This window comes from Ziziphus jujuba, chromosome 6 (assembly GCF_031755915.1).
Source record: "Ziziphus jujuba cultivar Dongzao chromosome 6, ASM3175591v1".
Taxonomy (NCBI): Eukaryota; Viridiplantae; Streptophyta; class Magnoliopsida; order Rosales; family Rhamnaceae; genus Ziziphus; species Ziziphus jujuba.
Window position 1 is genome coordinate 12676185 of NC_083384.1, and position 13595 is coordinate 12689779.

The following is a 13595-nucleotide window of genomic DNA, read 5'->3' on the forward strand; positions in this document are numbered from 1 at the left end:
AAAAATCCAGCACTGTTATTTTTCTTAAACATTGTCACTGGTTTTTAAAGTTTAAAGAAAATCAGATTGATTTATATTTTATCAGAAAAAAAATATATATATATATATATATAGAGAGAGAGAGAATAAGGCAATGCAAAATGTACCTATGCATCACTTGATACAAATATTTTTTGAAAAAAAAAAAAAAAAAAAAAGCCCTCTGATGCTGCTTAAACATTTTCACTTGTTATTTAAAGTTGAAAGAAAATCAACTGTTTAATACTTATAAAAAACCCAAAAACAATAATAATAAACTAATAGGCGACGCATAATATTGCTTGTGTGTCGTCTGATATCAATAATATGTCTTCCAAAAAATTAAAAATCCAGCACTGTTATTTTTCTTAAATATTTTCACTGGTTTTTAAAGTTGAAAGAAAATTATCTTGATTAATATTTTATGAAAAATAAAAATAAATATATATAAGGGTATCAGGTGACTCACAATACACCTATGTGTCACCGAATGTATATGTTTTTGGGAAAAAAAAAATTATCTTTCTAATGCTGCTTAAATATTTTCACTTGTTATTTAAAGTTGAAAGAAAATCAACTGATTAAGATTTACAAAAATCCAAAAAAAAAAAATTTAATAATTTAATAGGCGACGTATAGAGTTTGTTATGTGTTGCTGGATATTTATAATGTGGAACGAAAAAAAAATTAAAATACAGCTCTGTAAGTTTTCTTAAATATTTTCACCTATTTGTAAAGTTGAAAAAAAATCAGATTGATTAACAGTTTTCTTTAGTGTAGCATTTAAACAATACAATTGATATAAAATATACGCACTCTATTAAAGGCGACTCTGTTGGACTTAACATTTAGCGACTCTTAACGGATGTGTCGTATGTTGTTGTTTCTCGCGACTTCTTGACATCGACGTTTTTCGTATGCGTCGTCTATTGATCGAATTTTTGCTGACGCATTAACCTTAGAGTCGCATTTTTTTTTTAGACGCATTTATTTCATAGCGTCGCTAATAGTGTATCGCTAGAGCTTAATTTTCGCATAGTGGTGGGATGGATTTAAAAATTTTGAAACGGTGGTGCTAGCGGGCGGAAAGAAAAATAATATTTTTTGTCAAGTTTTTATCACATGAGACAATGAATAATCTGAGTCGTTCGTTTGATAAATTTTGAATCCAATGACCATTATTTTTCCCATATTTTTTTACAGACATATTTTGATCATGTCAGACCTGATAATAGAAAAACTATATATATATATATATACTTTAATAATATTATAATTTACACATAGTTAGATTTATCCTATTTATAATTTAAAATCCTTTGTCAAAAATGTTTTCAAATACATTTCTCACCGAAGACTTCCGTACATTGATAGCTATATAAATTGGGACTGAAAAAATTTTATAACATTATGTAAATAGGTTAATTTATACATGGGTAAATACCAAACCAAGTCGCATTAAAATTGGATCGGCCTCTTTCATCGAACATGTTGGTTTCGTGATTCCATGAAAAAGCTCAGACAAATAAAAATTATACACCAAATATGGACCGAAAGGCCATATTCTAACTACTACTAATTAATTTCATTTCCTTTAAAATAAAAGATCTTTTTTTTTTTTTTTTTTTGCCCCTTTTTTCCCCTTTTGGCTAATGGAAATTAAAGAGTTTTGGTTTTGTTAGATAAGTTTTATGCGACCTAATGTTCTGCGCTATTGGAAGCTTATAATGATTTAAAAAGGTTTTAAAACTATTAATTTGTGATAAAAACATGAATTGAATTAGGCTGTATTATATATACATAGGTGGGGAATGGTTTAGGGTGCAAACATGGCATTCATAAATAAATGGTAAGCCCAGCTACACCATCTGGTTCTGGCTCTGGTCTGATTCTGTCTCAGGTTCTTGGTTCTGCTTCTGAGTTCGAGTGTAATGTCTAGCAGATACTGCTGTGCCGCCAACGTTGATAGTTACAATTTTTCAAACAGGATATGATCAAGTTTGAATGCCAAGTTCGATGACCATCCGACGGTCTTAGATTAACGTGGCAGTTGGATCACTGTTATTTTTATTTTATTTAATTTTTTTTGTATTCATTTGTGATGAATGAAACTACAGTTTAATCAACATATTCACTTCACGCAATTTGCCGACGCTATATACAGTCCTTCCTTTTTCTTCACTTTCTCGTGACAATTATTTTTACCTTTTCTTTTTTTTTTTTGTTAAATCGGGGATAAAACCCCGTTTTGATCTTCTTTAGCAAAAATCTATATATTCGGAACCACATGTCCTCTCTAGTACAATAAACAATCTCTCATTAAAAAATAAATGGGATTCACGAATCCCACATCTGGATCCACTCACTTCCATAAGTGGAGTCGTGTCCTTGGAAATTTTGTAATCCTCTTCCCTTCTTTTGTCTCCATTTTATATTATTATTATTTTTTTTTAATATTTTCATTCTTGGATTATGTATTGTATACCACAATTTTAGTAAAAATTAATTAAAGAACAAAGTTAGTTTTTTTAGGTGAAAGTATTTGTGTTTTGGGATCCTCACTTTTGTCTATGCGAAGGAAGTTCGGTAATAATCCCAATAAAAATTAACAAGGCTTTTACTTCCTTTTTTTTTAAAAAAAAAAAAAAAGGAAAACGGAAAAAAGAAGAATTTCGAATAGCCAATAAACCAAGAATTAAAGTAGTGAAAGTTTTTAGAAAATCCTTTTCACCACACTCTATCCAATGCAGTTTGGAGAATGTGCAATGGTGGTCAGGAAGAAACAGAAACATAAGCAACTTTTTCAAGAGTGTCATCGGGAATAGGACCAGTATCAGTGTCATTAAAAAAACCCACATTAGTACAGAGTGTAAGACTGAAACTCCGTTCCGTCAGGACACGCCAAATCCGGGGGTTTCTCTTTTTAACTAAGCAAAATATTTTTGGATTTTCTGACATTTATCAATTATTTTTTTTTTTTTTTTACTTTTATAATAATGAGTAATACTATAGTATCTATATACTTTGCCACAGTATGCATAGTCATTGTTTGACCTGGAATAAAATTGATAAATAAACTTTTTTAAAAGATAAATATTATTAATATAAATTAATAAAATAATAATGCATGTACGTTGATATAATATTAGATGATTATTGTAGAATTAATAACTCCTATTCTACAGAGAGTCGAGAGAGATGTTTCAATCCAATGATCTCATGAATTCATGGATGTATAAAACATACCATCTGATCCAATCTCAACCTCAATCGACATTAATTAATTTGTTATATATGCTTTCGATAGAGATTGAATAATATGAATTCATATTTGTATGACATTCAATTCGAGTTCAAATATATTGATTGACATATGATATATGCTAATTAGATGAGACCCAATTAATGTGCATTTTTAAGTCTCAATGGTTGGCTGGTTGGTTGGTACACCTATAAAATGTTCACGGATAATTTGGTATTTCAACATATTTTATTTTGCATATGCCATGCAACAATACGCATGCATGCATGCATAGAAACCATCTAATTCATGCAAAAAAGTGCCTCTTATTTTGCAAAAGAATATTATGGGCAAAAAGAGAAAAAAAGTATCATGGACAATAAGCTGAACTTTGTAGCTACTTCTTGCGAGATTTGTCTTTACCAGTGAATAATTGGGGAGTTTACCATCATTTACATGCACAACTCGTAAGCACAATCTTCGTACACTTTTGTACAATGAATGAGCTACCTGCAAAGAGATAATTTTCATAGACGCCAAAAACAATCTAATCTGCAAGAAAAAGCAAAATTGTCTCCGCTTAACACAAATTCTACAATAAGTACAGCATATTAAGGGTTTCAAACATAGAAAGAGAAGAAAAATGTCCACCACACACCATGGATATCGAAAGCCCGATCCAAACATAGGAAATCGGGTTCAACAAGTTACACAAAAAGCCTAAGTGATAACACAATGGCAAAAGCAAAACCCCATAAAATTAGGGCATTCATTCGCATCTGGAAGCACAACTTAGACGCCATGTCGAACACAGTTTTGATTTGGTCTTCTTTGGACATGGTACAATTTTTTTTTTCCTTTTTTCTTTTTTTTTTTTTTTTTTTTTTTTTCAATCACATAACTTTACACAAGAATTTAACACCAATCGTTTACGCTTTATAAGGCATATTTTCAAGATCATATACAATGGGATAGATGGACATACCTTTTACACCGTAATACAGATTCAATTTTCACCAACTCTGGTTTTCAAACTTTGGAATCTGGCAGTGAAAAATGATTTTAAAAAAATAAAATAAAAAGAGCATCTAATTCATCTTTGTTAGTGTTATATATCCCAAATCCAATCATTTTCAGACAGGCTCTTAACTGAAAAACATCTTTCATCATCCCACAAAATCATGCAAGAGTTGTCCTCCAATGACATCCCTACCAAAATGCCGATTTTGCGCTTCAAAACCAGCCATTACATATCCCTCGCTGTTTCCCTCAACGCCAAGACCGAAACGTTGAGCTGCATTTATGGGAAATGGCTCTGATAAACCAATAACATTATTTTGGTGAAGGCCTAGTGTTAGAGAAACACCATTATTTGCACCTCCCATGTTCATGCCAACACCAACTTGCAGATGGCTTGGCAAGTTGCTATAAGATAAGTTCATTTGCACATCATTACCACCCACAGGTATATCAGGAATTACATTTCTCGTACGTTTGGGTGCACTATCTTGAGCTCTATGGGTGGAGGCAGATGGGTTTTCAGACGATAGCGGGTTCGTCGAAGGTATTTGATCACTTGGCTTGTTCGTGTTTCGCTCCTCTCTTTGTGAAGATTTTTGCGCTTGCCTTGTTTCTAGCATATGTATTTCTTCCACCATCGGCTTCCAAAGCCTTACCCTTGCGTTTATAAACCAATTTGAAACCTGATTCACAATTCACATCAAGACTGATTTGAGCACTAGCACTCATCAAAGGAGCAACACTTGCACACCTTAAAATTGAAAAATAGAGTTTGAATTCAAAGAAAATGGTAAGACCTGGCTTCGGGAGAGTCCAGTTTGCTTAGCCAACATCAATTTGTCCGTATCAGTAGGATAACTGTTAACATAAAACAACCAAAAATGGTAAATAATGAAAATTTTAAGTACATCAGCAATAGAAAGCTCTTTCATCCTAATTAATATAAGCGATAAGTATTTTATGCTGTATTACAAAATATTGAATATTAAATTACTTACGGATGCAGGAAGTGCTCAAACAACCATGCTCTAAGAACAGTAACAGCGCGCTCAGGAAGTCCCCTTTGGGGTCGCCATACAGGTTGATGCTCGAGGAATCCCGAGTTGTGAATTGGTCTCTGGCCATACAAGCCTTTATTGCTGTTCCGGAGAATTGGAGCCTCATCTTTTCCATGATTTATATGAGCGCTGTCCTTATTGTTGAACTGAAGCTGGTCAGTTATTGCATTCTTCAAGCACCTAAAATGTCGAGTCATGGCTTTTATTGCCAAGTTTGCATATGGAGCTGCATTGCCAAGGCCAGCGACATACTCAAATGATGTTACAACTGCATGCATCTGTTGATAATATTGCTTGTACCTCCTGTATACCTAGTATATAATGTGGGAAAAGTAGTTAGAATCACTCGCAAATGGGAACAAAGGTATTGATATGTCTTTAAAATAAATAGAATTCTACCTCCATAATCACTTTCTTACGTTAATTCCTCTTTAAATTTTATTCACAAAGGGTAAAGAAATTACGTTAGACAGTGGAGAATAGCTTCATATGTGAAAGTCCTCCACTAAACATTCAATTCAATGCATTTCTACTTATTGGCATGACCAGTGCACCTACTAAATCCAAGCACATATGCACAAATAAAAGATCATATTAAATTAGTTAAACCAAATTGCTGGGATACAACAAATTCAATGGCAAACCACCATATACAAATTTGTAATCAAAGGCTTAGCAGTTTCAAATCCATCCTTTGAACCATATAAAATAACAAGTCCATCTTCCATTAGAAATTTCAAAGGTATTGCCTTGAGATTTATTGAAACCAATGAATGGCAAAAAAATCTATATCAAATTTTAATTAAATCCACACAGGGACATGATAAAATACACATAATGAAAACAATGGACATTAGATGTCTGTCAAGCACATTAGAGAAAATATTTATATATTTGTTAGGTAGCTATTACTCATGCCCTTGCCACATACAACATATTTCTCACCCGTATGCTGCTTAAATTATTGTATTTAATTGCAAAGTTTATCATTGTCTAATCATGCACCATATCAATCATTTTGTGTCTCATCCTGGACCTTTAGAATTAGGTTTGTTAATCTAATCAAACTTTTCCGTGGTTCAAAATACAGGTTTCAAAGATTTGTTTAAGGTAAGTTTTTAAAGGGTTACTTACATAACCAATCAAGTAATAGAATAAAACTGAAGTGAATAAGGAAATATACATATTGATTTCATTTGAAATTGAAATTTTACAAAATATTCTCATTTTACTTGCAGTCAAAATTTAATAACATTCTCTAAACCATATTCTAGTGGCTGAGCCAAAACAAGCACCTCAATAGTTATGACTTTCCCAAAATCATCTACCGGAGATTGGGTCTCGGTCCTTTAAAAATTAATTACTAAGGGCTAATTACACATTTGCAGATTGACAAAAGAGGACTAAAATTATTCTATTTTTGAGTTATGCCTTTCAATAGATAGTGGAGGGAATTTATCGGTAAACATGGGTACAAAAATACTCGAGAATGATAAATAAATATATATATATATATCCAAAAGTCCCTACTATAGCAGTATAACTTAAACAAATGCATGTCAAGCAGTCCTGAAATATCATTATAATGCATGATTATAAAATTTCAATCAATGATGACCTAATACATTTTGTAGCAATATTTGAAGAAATAATTACTTTAGGAAGGTGGCCAAGTCAGAAGATGCTGGTGGTGGTTATATGCTCATTTAGATACATGCATAAAAATTGTCTCTCTATGGTCTTCTCCTCCATAATTATAATTCCTCATTATAGCTATGAATTCACATGATATATATCCAGAAGCTGTTTGATAATTTTTCCTATATGAGAAGTGGCACAAGCCATTATTCTAAGTATTTATAGCCAATATTCTAAGTATTTATAAGCATGCATAATGTATCAATTCTATGTAAATATAACGAAATTATTAAGATTCTTTTTTGGTTTCTCCACTTTCTTGGGATATGAGAAGAGCGGGGCTATCAGAAATCGAAAAGACTGAAGCATGCACACATATCATACTACGACAATGATCTATAGAACTTGGCACCATTCGGTATACAAGGCCAGTTTATTCAGTACATACTAATATGGTCGCAAGATTGGTAATGTACAAATAATATTTAAATATGAGGAGACTGTTGTCATCAGTGCCAACCATAAAATTAAATGATCCATTATGCTCACAGCTACCATGCTACAAGTCCAAAAATAAGATAACAGCATTGACAAAGAAAAGGAGAAAAAGTGAATTTGCACGTAAAGGAATTATGGTCGTTTCAAACCAGATAATTTACTAAGTTATAACTCAACAAAGGAAGATGACTTGTGGAGTTAGTAGAGCTGATCTCAAACGAGACCGATCCCCCATCAAAAAGCAAGACACCTTGTCATGTACTCAAATGGGGCTTCTTTTAGATTTGGAATACCATTATGCTCTCCATACTTTATTTGAGGTATAAATCTTTTCAAATGGATTCGCTCCATCACTTTATGCACATTTTATGCCCGGAACTTGGTGACATCGTCACCTATTAGAACTCATTCTATGGTTGTCAGGCACTTTTCATAACGCCAATCTGAGTGCATATATTCCCTCCTTATCAACTTTTCCAAAAAGACGATTTTATAATCACCAAGGCCATCTATATGTCCCTTTAAAAACAAAGAATCTAATGCACAAAGACCAAATGCTGCCGAGAAAGCCTATAAATTAACAAATTAAGAACCCCATTTTATATTCATGCAAAGCATCATAATCTGCATGTTTGATTCAAACCAATAGACCTATGCCTACACTTTACTGGATCACGTATTCTACATGGTCAAGAATATAAAATAATAATAATAATAATAATAATAATAATAATAATAATAACAATTATTAATATTATTATTAAATAATAAACATTGATTATTGCTTAACCTATAGATATAAAAAGCTTTCTTTCTACAGTAACAAAACATATAGGATTCATATAGACACATCTCCAAGGAAGATCTAGCTGTGGTAAAATTACATCGAATAACGACAAAGTTAAAAAAATATTTGCCTAAACAACAATCAAAAGAGGGAAGAAAAAAAAAAAAAAAAAGCGAACGAACATATCAAATACGAGTATGAGCATGACCTATTTGTCCCCAAAAAAAAAAAAAAAAAAGTTAACCTCCATAATTTGTTTCCAAGATCCCAAAAAAGAAAAAAGAAAACCCCTTTTTTTTTTTTTTCTTTAATAGAAAATGAAAATGTTTTAGAAAAACATACCTCATCAAGCATCGAAATTAGCCTGGATTTTTTCCTCCGACTATCTCCACCATCCGCTGCAACAGTAACCGGATCATCATCAGCAACAATTCCGCCGGAGCTCAAGCTCTCCAACGGAGGATCCATCAAAGAAGAATCGGCAGCGAGTTTGTCAGGGTAAATTCCTCGACTACCTAAGTCACAAAACTCTTCCAACAACTGCTGAGCAGGTTTCAAGAATCTGGATCCTTTAAGAATGGAAGCGTAACCAGTAAACGGCCCAGGAGGTACGGAACTCCTAGACCCGGTATTAGCACCATCATTCGAACAACCCGACCCGACAATACCATGATGGTTGTTATAAACGGCGGACCCAAATCTCTGAAGATTCAGCTCCAGAGGAAGACTGTTGCTGTTATTGTTGTTGTTGTTCTGGTTCGTCGGGTGAGAAGAAGAGAGAGAGAGAGACAACGGTTCGGGTTTGAAAACCACAACTTCATGGCCACCACCACCACTACCACCAACACCACCACCGCCATTATAGGCGTGGTGGTGGTCAAAATCTTGGAGATTTGTTGGTGTATAAAGAAAAGGGTGGTGGTTGTGGTTGTTAATATCCTGAATAGAATTTGGATTCAAAGGCATATGAGGTTGCGGATCCAAATAAGGGTTTCGAAAATTCGAAGAAGAGGAATTATTGGAAGACGAACCGCCATTATTGACAATCCCTCCTCCGACTAATCCCATTAAATTCGGACCTTCTTCCTTCACAACGCAACCACCACCTCCTGGGGGGTGGTTACCTTTGCAAGGCTCGTGTCCGGCGGCGGCAGCGGCGGCGCAGGTTAGCAAATCGGAGGAGATAAGGGAGGTGGGATCGTAGAGAGGGAGTAAACCTGCGCACCCATGTAAGTTAGCAGCAGCAGCCGGTTGTTGGTGGTGTTGTTCGACTACACAGGTTACTGGTTGAGTAGCGGTGGTTTGAGCTACAACAACTCTGAGCTTATCCCTTCTGCTTTGCTGTGGGACATGGTAGGGCTCAAAACTCTCCGCCATAACCACAAAAATAAATAAATAAATAAAGGCCTAAAAACTTTCAAAGTTGAGAGAGAGAGAGAGAGTTGGTATTTTTGGTTTTTTTTTTTTTTTTTTTTTTTTGAGGGGATATATAATTAGGCGAGAGATAGAGAGCAACAGTGAAAGAGATGGGTTTTGGCGATCATGAAATGAAAGGTTATCATGATCTTCTTCTTACTCTGTGAGAGCTGCAAAAGTATGGCAGAAAAACAAAAAACAACAGAATAAATAAAATTGGCGCAGGTTAGCAGGGGATACGTGAATTGACTGAGAATTGGGTATGGGGTGCTCACTTCACGCATCCTCTCACACACACACACACACACACAGAGACACACACAAAAACACTCGCTCACTCACTCACACACAGATTTCATTTCTCACACACAAAAACAAAAACAAATATTTCTTTTTCTTTTTTTATTTTTTTGTTTCTCTGTCTTCTTTGCTCTCTCTCTCTCTCTCTCTCTCTCTCTCTCTCTGAGTTTAAGTTATTTTCTTTGAGAGGCTAGTCTGGTTGAGCAGCATAGGGTTTCGAGAAACCGGACGACGACCGGCTATTTCCGGTAATAATTGAAACTAACTGTGGTGGCAGATATTTCTGACAGTTTTTTTTTTTTTTTTTTTTGGGGGGGGGGGGTAGGGTTTTGTCGTTTTAGGCTGAGAGAGAGTGCAGAGCAAGTATGTAAGCAAGCAGAGCAAGGGGTTTTAATGGAAAATGCTTAATTTGATTAGCCCTTCAATTAAATTTATAAGTTTCAATTAAGAAGCTGTTTGTTTTTAATTATTATTATTTTTTATTTTTTATTTTTTTTTTTGAAAAAAAAGGCTGTGTAAGGTTTGATGACGCACGTGAGAACAACGCAAACAGAGCGATGAATGAAAGGCTGAGTTTGCCCTTCTCAACACTCATCCGCCAACATCACTTTTCTTTTGGCTTTTTTTTTTTTTTTTTTTTCTGCTTCTCGTTTTACGAGGTTTCCTAATTTATAATTTTTTAAATCTCATAAAATTTATTTGAAAATACGATTAAGTTTTCTTTTTTAAATAATATATTAATTAAAAGATTCGGACATTTTTAAATGTCTTGATACAACTATTAACTTATTCTATTCTTATTTTGTTTTACATATAGACTTTAAGTAATATAATATTATCTGGATATCTTAATTTTTGGAGGGTATAACCTTTTTCTTTTTCTTTTAATTAAATGGATGTTATTACTTTAGAAAACAGGAATGCATGATTACCAACTTGGTTATCTGTTTGCCAAAAAAAAAAAAAATTATTATTATTATTATTATGCACAGAAAGTTACAGCTAATTAAGATCCTAACTTATCTCCCATTTGATGTATGTATTTAAAGAACAATTTCATATCCACCGAAAATGTTTGTCAAATATCTTATATATGGTTTGCATTGACATGATACAAATCTATATTCATGTTTGTAATTAAGGAATGAGAAATATCATTTTCAACCAAAAAAAAATAATAAAGAATGAGAAATATCTTTATAAAACCAAAAGATGAAAGTGTAAAACTGTATATCATGTACTGAATTTTTTTATTTTTTTTAATTCTAAAAAATTAAATATACTAACTGAATAGAAATGCAGTGAGACATATAAAGAAACATATAAGGAGACACCATATTCATATATGAATCTTGTTTATTTATGAATTTTGTTTATGTATCACATCTAAGAGATATTGTCGACAATGACCAACAACATTTAAAATACTCTATCAATGAAAATAGGACATTTTAAGACTTTATTTAAAATATGACGAAGCAATTGAATAATTAAAAGTTATTGCATTTTGGTTTCCAGTCCCAAACAAAAGAAATTTAAGTTTTGCATTAAAAAAGCAAAATAAAAGAAAAAACAAAGTTGCTAAATGGCCTCTGGAAAATCTACACCTAATTATATTTGATGGGCCCAATATTATATATTAAATTTCTCCAATGGTCCCCATTTAATAAAACCTGGTGTTGTAATTGTAGGTTGGGCTGCTTTAAATTCTATATATATATATATATATTTTTTTTTTTTATTTTTTTTTTTTTTTGTTGATAAATATTTTTCCTTTTTCCTGATGGGGTTTGGATGTTTTTTCACCAATTGCTTGACGTGGCACTTTTAAATTTTTAAATTAAAAAAAAAAAGGCAGGTCCTTTCCTTTACCACTTACTTTAAGATTTAGGCGATTGATCAAAATGTTTTAAGAAAAATTATAATATACTTACATGCTGGATTAAAGTAGAAACCTTTCCTTTACCACTTACTTTGAGATTTAGACGATTGATCAAAAGGTTTTACGAAAAACTATAATATACTTACATGCTGGATTTAAAGTAGAAAGCAAAAGTGTTATAGGGATTGTGAAGTGATTAAAGTTTAGGTTTTTATGCATGTCAATGTGATTATGATTACACGTAACCACCTAATTAAGCAGTACTTATTTTGAGCATTGGTGCTTTTCAAAATGCTCAATCGACAAGAGCGCCAACTCCAATCATCGTCATCTTCTTCAAAATTCAATTCAATCTTTTTTCCTTTTTTTTGGAATTCCTTTTCCTTTTTCTTTTGTTATGAAAATTGATTTTGATACCTCCAGCTCTAATCCCATTGACCTTCATTTTAGTACTTATTCCAGTGAGATCGATCTAACAATTAAGAGGAATTAATGTAGGGTTTAGTAGTAACTAATTTGGCTCATTCTTATTGACTGCAATCATTATTGCTATTATTATTATTGGGTGTTAGACAACAAAACAAAAATAAAAATTGACTGACATATTTTCTCTTGTCAATTGGGTCCAACTAATTAATCAGTACGAATATACTTCAAGAAGTACAAAACATTAGATTCCCCATGCATTATTTCATTAGTATATAAACAGACCATATTTAACAAGTGTTAATAATAATTATAAAACTCTAATCTTGATATTGTAATTGCTGATCATTATCTAATTAGAAGCTCAAAATGTTTTGCAAAATGACTTGAGAGGGAGGATAAAATAAAAATAAATAAATAAATGTTCTCCTGGAGAAAATATAATTATGTGTGTAGGAAGGTTTGTTGCCCACAACGTACCTAATTATTATGCTTATTAGTTATGATAATTTTGTATCTTGATCTATTCGTTTCTATATAAACAATAAATAATAGAAGAGGAAGATCGGTTACAAATGACCTCATATGACCACTTCATTTGCCAAAATAATCTATACCATAATGGGTCCATATAATTATTATATGAACAATTATTTTTTTATTTTTTAGTGTCTCGCAATATTAATAAAGCAAATAATTTATTTCAATATCATTTTAGCCATTTGGAACTTGAACGTAGTTATAAAATATATATTTTATAAAATAATATACAGTCTAAATTGTTTTTTGGTAATAACTAATACATATGGCCTAAAATGTTGCATGTTAATTAAGTAGGCTGACATCAGTGTCATGACACAATACTACGATCTATTGAACCAGAAAGCATGTCCCACTGCTTTATGAAAGTTCATCAAAATGCCTTTGTATGTGTAAAAATAGTTCAAATACTAGTATATCGCTGCTCTACTTTTGTATGTATGATAAGGTCAATATTCCTGCAGCATCTTTGGCTTCTTAAATATATGACCATATTATATTATCAAAATATATATATATATATATATTTCCCAATATTTATTTCCCTCAGTTTCAACGGAGCTGTTGGAGGGTGGAAGCTGGTATGGATTAATGATTGTTACTGTATATAGTTTATAATTGCAAGCTAAAAGAAAGGGAAAAGAGAGAGAGAGAGAGAGAGAGAGAATTGCCAATGTCAAGACACAGTTCTGTAACTTTTCCGACACTAATAAAAATTTAAACCTCCACATTCTCAATTATCCCCAAAAAAAAAAGAAAAAAAAATGAAAG

The 13595-nt window shown here is 32.4% G+C and overlaps 1 protein-coding gene across 1 annotated transcript; it reads right to left on the bottom strand.

Moving 5' to 3' along the window:
- Positions 1-3812: 3812 nt before the first annotated feature.
- On the bottom strand, positions 3813-10289 carry LOC125419039 (BEL1-like homeodomain protein 9). Its single transcript, XM_048464007.2, has 4 exons — positions 8603-10289; positions 5278-5648; positions 5077-5137; positions 3813-4962 (listed from the first exon to the last, which is right to left on the bottom strand). The coding sequence occupies exons 1-4, from the start codon at positions 9635-9637 to the stop codon at positions 4426-4428; spliced, it is 2004 nt and encodes a 667-aa protein (XP_048319964.2). The 5' UTR covers positions 9638-10289; the 3' UTR covers positions 3813-4425.
- Between the last annotated feature and the right edge of the window lie 3306 nt (positions 10290-13595).